Source organism: Gallus gallus, chromosome 3 (genome assembly GCF_016699485.2).
Source record: "Gallus gallus isolate bGalGal1 chromosome 3, bGalGal1.mat.broiler.GRCg7b, whole genome shotgun sequence".
Taxonomy (NCBI): domain Eukaryota; kingdom Metazoa; phylum Chordata; class Aves; order Galliformes; family Phasianidae; genus Gallus; species Gallus gallus.
In genome coordinates, this window is record NC_052534.1 from 20260572 (window position 1) to 20272574 (window position 12003).

General features: G+C 35.4%; 1 protein-coding gene across 8 annotated transcripts in view; it reads left to right on the forward strand.

Annotated features, from left to right (window-relative positions):
• Positions 1-12003, forward strand: part of USH2A (usherin) — a 370614-nt gene that overhangs the window by 211490 nt on the left and 147121 nt on the right. For all 8 annotated transcript variants that reach the window (XR_005858133.2, XM_015283893.4, XM_419417.8 and 5 more), the window contains exon 38: positions 4154-4333. Coding sequence is in view for 7 of the 8 variants with exons in the window: in XM_015283893.4 (XP_015139379.2) it covers positions 4154-4333 (180 nt within the window). In the remaining variant the exon portion in view is untranslated. The remainder of the gene's footprint in view (positions 1-4153; positions 4334-12003) is intronic.

The following is a 12003-nucleotide window of genomic DNA, read 5'->3' on the forward strand; positions in this document are numbered from 1 at the left end:
TGAGGAAAGGAAAATGCATGAGCACTCAGTGAAAAATTTAGCCAACTCCTTGCTTTCTGAAGTCAGAACTCTAGTTGTGTTAGTGTGCTTGTGATGCAGACTGGTTATGTTTAAGCTTACTGATTTAAGACTTACAAATGCAGTGATCATAATCAGAGTATTCAGTAGTTTGAAAAAGGTTGCCTATGCATATGAAACATGAGTTTTTGCAGCTTAATACATTAGGAAGCAGCAGCTCAAGTTTTTGGCCTTTTGCCTTAAAAACACTAATTGATCCAGATGGGAAGAATACCCTTAAAAGTGGCAATTTCTAGAAAAAAAATAGTTTTAAAATGTGAGATGAATGCATTTGGTTTATATTATCTCATTTTTCATCACAGCCTTTGTCATGAGAATGGTTTCATGTCGTACCATTTTCTGCACTCCTTACAACCTTTGTCACATGAATAAGATATCAGAACGCTAATGACTAATATACAGTATTCTGTGTCTGCTGATACTATACTGTACTACTATGACCTTTGCAATATTATGTATTCTGATTGGCTGTCCATTTCACCTCTTCCCCACAAGTTAATAAGGCTGTAAAAAGAAGAGAACTTGAAATGGCCAGCCAGTCAAATTACAGAATATTGAAAAGGTCAGAGCAGTACGGCATACAGAAAAAAATTACGGAATATATGAGGCATTAAAATTCTTGTGACAATGATTATAACAAGAATGGAAAAGGATACCCATTTATGTTATTTCAATCTAGTGAACCCCAAAGGATGACGGACCCAGGACAGCAGTAATTTACGCACCAATGACCCTCAGGAGCTTTATTCACTTATTTACAGTAGCACTCAGAAACAGAAACACATGTCTGCTTGGGAGCCCACTTTCAACAGCCCACACAAAACCGGAGTGAACCTTTAGATGCAGATAGTCACCATTGAGGGTGCTGTGTGAAGCTTAGCACTTTTAAGCAATGATTTTTTATGAAATACATTGTTCTGTATCATTTTAACTTGAGAATATTTCATTACTCAACTTTGTTTCAAGTATACATAGTTTTCAAGTAAGTAAGTGGATATTTGTTCATCTTAATTTCTTCAATTGGATAATATTTCCTGAAACACTGGGATACTTTCATCTGTCATTAACTAGGAACAAACTGTTAAAAACACACACTTCTTTCTCGAATACCAGACTTATGCCAAAGAAATCCTTCAGAAATATTGGGAAAATATGAAGAGCCAGTGCTATGAGCAAGAAGTCTGGTAATAGATCAGTGATTCAAAAATTATGAAATTATGCTGAAGTATGAGACAGATTAAGCAGTATGAGGAAGACTTTTGTGTTTGTAAATGATTTGGTCTTTTTTGAGAGGCTACAGGGAATAGTTGCTCTGAACTCCCTTTGATGTGAATTCATCTTTTGGTAAAGGTGTTTGGATGCCTAATTTTTGAAGGACACGCTGAGCCAGGAGTTTATCTTCTGCCACCTTGGTTAGGTTGCCCTTGTTAACTCTGTCTTGGGGAGCTTTTTCTTGTTGAGGTGCTCAAGGCAGGAACAATGAGGCAGAAATGTGCAGGAACAAGAAGGTTTTCTGGTAGAAACCATTTGTGCAGAGTAAAACAGTGTCTTTTAGGATGATACCCATGTTTGAGACTGTTGCTCTTTAGGACTCCAGCAGACATGTTGGTAGGCTAAAGTAGGATCAGTGAGCAGGGTGGAGAGAAATATATACATGAAAAATGGAAAAAGAGAGGCATCATCTACTTATACTCTCAAATAGGCCCATACCGGAGCAGTCTAGGCAGGAATGGCACAGAGTGATATGACAGGGTTATCACTGTATCGCTGTATCACTTTCTGTCAGGCTGAACCTATGTGTCTGCATTTTCCAGCCCACTGAAAGTGAAGTTTAAGCAGTGAGAAGTGGCAAAACTGCATATTGCAAGTCATCCCCAGCAAGACCTGCATTTTAAAAATGTTCTAATATTTCACTTGCCAGTAGCACTAAGTTGCTCGGCTGGCAATGGAAATACCTTTTGTCTGTGTAACATTTGATTTGGGAAACTTGGAAGTGCTCCTCAGGTTTTTCTCAGAAGCAATGAAAAATTGTGAATTGCTGTGTTGTCTAGCTCATTGTAAATCTGCAAGTTCGTTTTTGAGCTGAATAAAATGGTTATGTAATTACATACTTCTCCTAATTATTGAGTAATTATATACTTCTTATAATTGCCAAGTAATCACTCTGCTATAACTAGAATTTAATGTTACAACTAATTGTATAATTAGTGTATATTAATGTTGTTATCCAGGCAACTCAGAATAGTGTTATCCTTTTAATTCTTTTTTGTTACTCTAAACTGTATTTTTTAAAAAGATGTATAGTTTGCCATTGGAAGATTAATGGTGGAATATGAATACCAGAAGTACATGCTTTCATTTGGGGCTGAGGTTGGTGAGAATTAATATATAAATATGTTCAAACTTCACTGAAGATAGAAAAGGTTGATTTTTCTTATGAATTGGCACATAAATTGCTGTTGGGGAGCCTTTTTTTATGCTTGAGGTTTGAATCTGCCCTATGAGCTTTAATTTGTACAACGGGATATTTAAACTTTTCTATACACTGTATGTGCAACATTTAAAAAATGCACCTGTTTTCGCAGCCAGAAGAGTCTGCATTTCACATCACTGGAACCTTAAGCATATATATGTCAGTTAGCCATTTGTTGGCTTTATTGTTTTTAATAAAATAATAGGTGCATATAACAGTCACATTGTTGGGTGGATGTCACAAATAGTGAGTCACAGATTGCATGGTGATGCATGGGAAAAATGTAATAAATGATGGGAGAAAAGTGCTTTATTGGATTGTTCCTACTTCCAAATCACATCCAGGGACAGATTCACCAAGATGCCTTGTGCCTGTTTGATAGGCAGTTTAAGAAATGACATCAAGTAAAGCAGATGCATTTTTTTCTACTGTTGGCTGAATAGACAGTGCATGAATAATCTCAGACAAAATCACTTCTGCAAAATTGATATCTCTGTATATGGCATGCATGAAAGTTGATTGTTCTTCTTGCATGATGAGGAGCTTTGCCTCCCTTGCTATTTATAAAATAAACTTTCTAAGGCTAATGCAAAATTTGTTGAACTCCAAAATAAATCCATCAGATTTCATGAAATGATTCTAGATTCACACCACTATAGTCTATTTGAGCAGGCTGGCAATTCATGTAGAAGGTGAGCACTGAGGACATAAACTGCAAGGTGGACTTATGAAATGGCTCAACTCATTTCCCTCCTCCAAAAAGTTAGTTAGCTTGCCATATGTTAGCAAAAGAATAAGTGAAACTCTCTGTGCAGTAATCTTTAAATGAGCCCAGTTTTGCTCTCTGTTATGTGAGTGAAAACTTCGTTGAGCCAAAAAGTTATTACTTGACGAAATTTATTTATTTATTTATTTATTTTCCAGTCTTGCTTACAAGTTATTTTGGGGATTTTTATTTTGTTATTTTACAGGTTTAAATATTTGCATAGCTTAAGTCTGAGGTCTTGAAAGGGTTGTAGAGGACAGACAGTGGTGTCCTCTGTTGATTTAAACAGACAATCTGAATACTTACGTCCTTGTTTTATCTTTGAGTGGATTGCTGGGAAACATACACTTCTTACTGCAGAAAAGTAATAGTTACTCTTTTGTATACAATGGAGTTAGCTTATACTGTCTGTTGAACTCCTAAAGTAAATGCTTTTTTTAGTGAATTCAAGAAGCTGAACAAGTCTTTCATAGACATGAGAACTGGAATTAACATTTTAATGACCCTGACCAGTTTGCATCTACAGTTCTCATAGAGCTGCTCAAGAACATAAGTCATTTCTGAAAATTGGCTTCTGTTTGCAGCATATAGTACATATACATAGCAGTCAGCTTTGTGACTGCATTTATTTTTCAACTTTTATGAGTACTTAAAAATGTTAGCAAAAAAAGGAAAAAGTAGGGAACAATATTCTTCAAGTAAGACTTTTTTACGGTCTTGATATCAATATCAAATTTTTATTTGAATAGTTTTGCTTCTTAAAGAACAGCAGATCACATCAGACACAAAACCTAATATTTGCTTTCTTTCTCCACATCCTTTTTCTTTCTTAACAGCTAATGCTAATTATTCTGTTGTAAATGGCACTCGAATATTATGCAGCAGCAACGAATCCAATGTATGGGTACCCATTAAAGGACTGATTCCATTTTCTAACTACACAGTACAAGTGAAGGCTTCCAACAGCCAGAGCAGCTTGATGAGTGACGCTATAACCATAGTCATGCCTCCGGGAGGTAAGTATGAAAAAAGTGCTGTTTCTGTGCATTGTAACAGTTACGCAAATACTCTGTTAAACAAAACATTATTTATTATTACAGCTGAGGACTGGAAGCTCAGAAGAATATGTTTGCGTTAGTAGTTCTTAGTAACAAAATTGTTCTTTTCAGCTTGAAATTTATTGCATTACTCAATTGAAAAAGATAGAAAATGGAAACAGCTAGTTGCACAATTAACATATCAGGTAAGTAAGAAGGGCATCATATGCATTTTTCCTTTTTATCATGAATACTGTTGGATTCCATGATGAGAGAATAATCTAAGAATGTAGAGAGTCACGTGCATTTTGCAATCTGGTGTAACCTTAAGGAAGAAAAGCAGCTGCACTGTGCTGGTTCACAATGAATTACACACTGAACAACTGAGCATTATTTTATACCTATATATCATAATTAAGCAAATACTCTAAATATTCTGCATGTTTGTTTGGTTTTTAAGTGAAAGCTTCAGTTTGCAGCTGATGTATATTTGTTCTTTTTTTATTCTCTTTTCATGGACATCCTAATGAACTAGCTTTTATTGAAGAAATACCAGTGGAAACAGTGAACTTAAGATGTTTTTGAATCATAAAATGAGAACCTGGTTAAGCTTGATCTTGAGAGATGTGTAGTTGTAGCTGAGCAGAAATAGTGTAGACTGACGTATGTACTACCTGAAAGTAAAAGCAAGCAAATAGAAGCAACCAAACAATAACAACAACTCCACAAAATAATAAAATTACAGAAAAATATGGTTACTCTTGGAACAATTTCCTTGCAAAAGACTGATCGGTTTGGTGACAAAGAGAAAGTCTTCTGAAAAGTGAATAAGTAAAATGTTGCACTTGTATGACATTACTGAGAAAGATGAAAAAGATTGTCACAGTACATTCTGTATTTTTCAAATCCCTCTGTTGAATTAAGCATATTGCTAACAAATACAGATGTAGCATAAAACCAGATATGAATCATACTGATCACTTAAAACTGTGCTTAACCCCAAAATCGCTGTTCGATTCTGCATGAAGAAATAGCAGAATTTGGTAGTGAAAAATTTACCAAATGAAAAGGTAAAGGATCTTTAAAGATGGACAAGGATGTGCACAAGTTTATGACAGCCATTAAGACGCACTTTCTTTCATCATTAGATTGTTGTTGATTACAATTAGAAAACTTATAGCTTTGAAATTATCTTTTTTATGACCTTGTGGTAGTTTAAAAGCAATACCTCATTGATTAAATAGGTTTTAGTTCATGCTTCCTTTTTGTTAATGATCTGAAAACATATTATCCTGATTTACACATAAAATCATGCTGAAAAGCATGTGGCATTCACTAGGATATGTGTGTTTAAGTAGAATTAAATTAGCAGTGAGAGTTATTAAAGAAATCTTCCATACTATTGTCCAGTGGACTGTGATCTGTGGTGAAATGAATAGTAAATGAAGCAATACATATGAGAGAAGGATTCTCACACACTCTACATCCTCACTATACGTGTAAAAATGTGCAGGCACACATACACATATATCTAGGACCATGTATGTTTATTTTACAATGATTTAGTGTTTATTATAAACACTTCGAATGCGACACAATTCAAATGCAAAGTATATTATGAGCATTATGGTAATTTTGCATTGGGTTGTATTCCGTGCCTTCACTGGCAAATGCATTCTAAATCGTTAAATGAAATCTGGATCTTACTAAAACATTTTATTTTTTACCTTAGTGGCCAAGTTTTCACTCCAGGAGAAGTTGTATGTCATCAAAGAATGAAAGAGTTCTCACTGTATGCAAAACCACAGACTACCAATGGGTGTAAAAAATAATAATAATAATAATAATAAAAAAATAGTATTCTCTTCTTAAGGGTAACAAAAATCCAGTTTCTAAAATTGCTTTGTAAGAAGTACAGGGAGCATAGTGGAAGAGTGTTTATATGGGATAGTGATGGAGAGAACAGGAGTATTCATACTGAAGTTACTGCAAATCATTATTTTTTTTAATTAATATTCGGTTTTTTTTTTTCCAACATACATTTATTTCGTTTCACTTTTTATTTCAAATATAACACATATAATGCACACTGAGTCTTTAGTGTTACCTGATTGAATATGTCTTAATTTCTCATCAGGTTGATTTGCTGTGCTTATACGTCAGTGTTTAAAAAAATCTTGGAAAGAAGGAATATATTTCATCTAAGCTCTTGACTAAAATTGCAGTGCAGGTTCAAGAGTTCTTGGAAAGATTAAAAAAAATAAAAACTGAATCCAAATGTTAATCCATAAATATGAAACTTTCTTTTGACCCTTACCCTGTAGTGATCTGGAGTTACTAATGGGGTTAGGATTTCAACTCTTAATGGGTCTTGGTGCATTAGTGTTTTGTATGCATGGAATTCAGCATTCAGTTTAATAAGTGGTTGACATTGGTGATGTCCCTTAATTTGCTTAAATCTAATTGGCTCTTTTATCAGTCAAACCTGTATGGATTGGCAATTGATCAGAAAGGGTCAGCCATGACTGTGCATGTACTTAAATGCTGGATCCACCAGTTAAAGTCACTGTTGCATAATAAGAAGCTGAAATCATGAGAACAAATGATCTTCAGAGTTGGAAGGCAAAAGAAAGCGGAGAAGTTTTTCAGGATGTTCAAGTTCAGAACAAAGGCATTATGGAGTATATAAATTTTAAATACACTGCTTTTTGCCTCAAGACTTAAAGCATTTTTTTTCCAGATGAACTGAAATCTTGTCTGAAACTGTCTTTGTTACATCAAAGAACGGCATAGAAAGCTAAAAGAGATGGAAGAAGCATAAAAGGGCATAGTTTAAAATTATTAGTGACAAATTTAATACCACATAGGTAGAAGTAAATTTTTTTGAGTTTTAGATTTTTTTTTCCGAAAAGAATAAATTTGTTCTATTTATCTTGTCCTAAACTGCTTTGGTAGAAGTTGTAAAAGATAATGCACTAGCCAAGGCTTGACATTAATTTGAGGCAACAAAAGATCTGGAGAACAAATCATTTTAGAATAATGTAATTAGGTAAATAAAATGATACAGAGGATGTAAAACTGCAAAAATCTTGGAGAAAATTTTTTGTACATAGTGCTTGGTTATACATTTTTCTCATTAATCAATGTTTCTGATGCAGTGGCACACAGAGGACCCAGAGAATTTGGTATTACCTTATAAGTGATAGTAAGCTAAAAGAAATAAAATATGCAATTACTACTGGTAAGACCTCGTTAACTCTACCTGTTCCCAGCCACTGGCTGCAGGAAAAAAAAATATAGTACAGAAGGAAATGAGAAGTCTTGCTTGCAGAAATGAAGAAGAGGTTGTTGTGTTGAGAAATAGGGATGAAGAGAGAGAGCAGAGAGAGACAGGCTGCTAACCAGACAAGGAACAGGAAAGTGGAGGCTAACCTGACACCAATAAGAGAGAAAGCACAGGAAAGGACTGCGTTCCCAAGTGATAGGAGGTATGAAACTCATTGTGGGTGATAATTCTATGTCTTATTGCAGAGAATTGTCTTTGAGAGGTAACCTGTGTTGAGTATTACCAACAATAAAGTCGATGCTGCCTTATCTGTAGAAGAGAACTTAGTGTTGATATATGTTCCTATTCCCTAAGTAATATGTAAAAGGGGAGATACTCAGGAAAGAAAAACAGTGCCTAAACAGTGAAGTGTCTTTTTAATCTCTGCCGTACTTTATGGAGTATGCTGCTTTTTTATATTCTTGGTCTGTGATTTTCACAACACAGTAATGCCTAGCTGACAAAGATGGCAGATTTTGTCTCAGACTCATAAGCATATGCCCTTTGCTGGTCAAATGTCTGTAGCCAGGATGCTGCATGCCTCTGCCTTAGAAGCTCAAGCTTCTCAGAAGCAAAAAGTGAGCCTACATATTTATTACCTGATGTTTGTTCACCATCTACAGAACATGGCATCCTGCAGGCAAAGGATTTCAGCTACTGTTAGTTTAGGTAGCAACACCTCTGAGACTGGATATTGAACCACATCATAGGATCATTGATCTAATCATGCAAGCAAATAAGAACCACATCGTACACCTTATATTCACATCTGGAAACATTTGCTCATGCAAGTTAGTCATTGGAGCCAACATGTCTCCTTAGATGATAAATAAAGCAAACAGAAGTCCAGAAATATTTGGGAAGAAAAATAAAACCTGTGTACACTAAATTTTCCTGAAATGAATTTGTTTTGCTATTCACTCAGGATCACATATATGCAGTCATACCAGAAAATTTGTTTTGAAGGAATTTCCTAGGTTTCAGATTCTCATTTCTCTCCTTTAGTCTATTCTTCCCCCACTCCTTCTCCCTGTAGTCATGGAATAATATCCAACAGGATTCTTTCTGCTCTGTCTCTTCTGTTTCTTTTTAATTTTTCATCTCTTTCATTCTCTTCTGTCACTTCTTGTAGAGTACTAAAAACAGAATTGAAAAAGGGAAGAAAATTCAGGTAGCACAGGGGAAAAAATAACATATGTGAAATCACATTGAGAGAAAAAAAGATATTTAAGAAGTTCAAAATTCTCAAACTTGTGATGTTTCTGTACCTTCAGACAAATATAATCAATGATTTTTATAAGAAACAACAAGTGTTTTTTAAAAAAATTAGCTGTAAATAATTTTGTGGAGGATGTTTATGGAAAGTTCTGAATGAAAAAATTGTAGCCATGTCTTTTCTAGAGGTAGTTTAAGGAGAGAGCTGGATAGAGTAGGGAGGGGGAAAAAGCTGCCCTACATCTTTCATCAGTGACCTGGCTAATTAAAGCATGTCAGTAGCAAGCTGTGTAAATTGTCCGTTCTAGTTCCTCTCGTCCAGAAAGATGATTTCATGGGGATATAAGGGTAGGATTGCAAAAGTGCTTGTGTGTAAAACTGGGAGTTGCTCTAATGAAACAGTAATTCTTCTCTAATCTCTGCAGTATTGATCTGATTGTCATTTTCATTAGTTCTACTTTCTTCCTTTATTCCCCTCTCCCTTTCTGTTCAGTACTTCCTTCAGCAAATTCATTCTGTGCTTGTTCTTGTTTCTGAATAGTTGTTTTTTGGTGCTTTGGGTGGCAAGAGAAGTTAGAGGAGCTCTAGTTCCTCAGCTCTCATTCCTGAGAGATAATGTCTTCAGGTTCTGGCAATGGGAGGCACAGAGGTGCCCATTTTTTTGCTGTAATTTTCTAAATTACAACCAACTGGGGCTCAGCCTAACTTCACGTATTGTAAGGAGCCACCTCAACGTTGCTTTAAACTGTACTCTTACCAAATTCCTATTTCTAAAGTTGGAGATTGGCAGAAGGCAAAGGCATTCAAATGCTTGTTCCTTGCTCTTATTGGCTCCTTCCCTTTGCCTTGCATACAGTCTTTTTTTGGCTAGGAAGATCCACTGTAGTTTCATGGTCCAAACAGCAGGGCTGTTTTTTCAGCTCTTTGCTTTCTGTCTTCTGGAGCTGCATGAAACAGAGCAAGATGATCAGAATTGTAATTTTAGTTGCCCAGGACATGGATGGTTCTGCTTGGTTGGGGAATGACAGATGAGAAAGGGAGAGCTGTGCAACAGCTTGAAATAGCCCATAGATCATCTATAAGCAGGCAATTAACCTCAGTGTGGAGGTCTTAGTCCAGGTCTTTCCAAAACCTTAGCATGAGTTCCAGGCGGTATTTAAGATCTCATGGAAGAAATCCGTGGTAGAGCAGATTTCATGCTGGAACAACTACAGCTTGGTTGTTCTGAAAACTAGAGAAATACATAGAAATGGGGAAAGGAGCCTACTGTGAGACTTGGCAGCAGATCTCTATTTAAAACGATTACCTACCATCACATATACCTATTTCAGACCAATTTTAATTACATATAGAAAGGACACTATTTAGATGAAGCGTGCAGTTTTTTACATAAGTCTTAAACCTGCTCATGCATTTTTTCATTCTATGTAAATCTCATCTAGATTGTCCCCTACTCTAACTAAAGTCAACATTCTTTATGCAATAAACTAGCCTGTTTCTTCTATGTAGAGAATTCTGTAATAAGATGATCCTTGAATTCCTAGTGAAACATACAGAAGACTTTTGAAAAATTATACCATTAATTTTGCCTTTTGAACCATTTTCCAGACATGTGCAAGTCTTAAGAACTGGATCAATTTTTGTGTTACTTTGCTACTTTGATACATACTGTTTTTCTAAAAAGTTCACTTTATTATATTTATTTCTGACAGTTCATGCCCCTATAGGTTCCAGAATAAAATATCATTTTCATAAGCTGTCAGCAAAGGCAAATGTCTATGGGGTTTGCTGTTGTTATTTTAAGCAATATTTTCTGCACTTGAAGCACCTAAATTATGAAAGTTATCTGCTGATCATAAAACATTTGATTAAAGTGACAACATTTTTGAAGCTACTTTGCACCATTGAGGACATCTTGAAATTCCTCTGTTTTCAATGAATTCTGCAAGGCTCCAGGAAAGTTCTGCCAGCTTGTTTGCATATTCTTATACTTTGTTGAGGGAAAAAATTAAGGATGTATTTTGTCTGCATTCATGTGCAGATATGCACAAGGAAATATGTGTATGAGTGTTCATGTGTATATACTGGATTTTAGCCTGTTTCCCTTTGGATCTGTATTCAGGTCTGACTTAGGATTCTAACAAGGAAATACTACCCTTTTAGGAAGATTAATTCCAGTTTAGTAAAATAAGAGAGAAAAGGAATTCATGTCTTTCATATTGCAATGGGATACGTCCAGGATTTAACTATATCAATTCTTACTATTTATATGCTGAGATACTTTCTTTTATAATTTTTACAGATGTTTGCCGGTTTAGCATTCCAGAAGGCTTATTATTGTTGCTCCCATTTTACAGACAGGTTTGCAAGTAGAAAGACATGCCAGGCAAGGTAAAGAGACTTTGTATTCATTCTAGTACTGACAAGTATAATACACACATAAAAGGTCTGGCAGGCTCTCTTCTTCCAAGCTTAGACTACAACTGCCTCTTCACAAAAGGTGCTACCAAAGTTGAATCTGGCCTCTGTGTACACACAAAAAAAACAATTCACAGGTTGGCTGTCTTGTGATTTTCTAAACAGCTCTTATAAAACATGTAAGAGGAAAAGAAACTGAGATTGAAAAGGTGTCATCATACAGAGAAGGAACACATCTCTTCCCTCTTTTTTCTTTCACCAAAGTGGTGATTGCTCTTACATACTAAGAACTGTACTTGAGATAGTTGTTCCTAAGAAACTGATAGTGCTTTCCAAAAAATTGAACAAGATGTTCCTAATGATTGTAATCTGAATTAAGTAGCTGTAAATTTTCTGTGATGAAGATAGAGTCGTTTTGATCTGTGCTCTAAAAATGGAAAAAGGAAAGGAAACGTTCCCTACCTCTTAACTTTCTGTCAAAAGTCTGTTTAGTAGAGAATAAGCGTTGCCAAGGTATTTACTTTATCTCAATACATGATACCGTTTGGAGTAAATGCTGTGATGTGGCAAAATACAGGCAGCCTGTTTTGCGATTGAATAAGGTTTGATGACTGTTAATCAATTGGACTACCCAATTTTGAGCAAGAAAACAGTAGCCAAGGTCTTTTCAGTAGAAGCTACTTGGGAACAG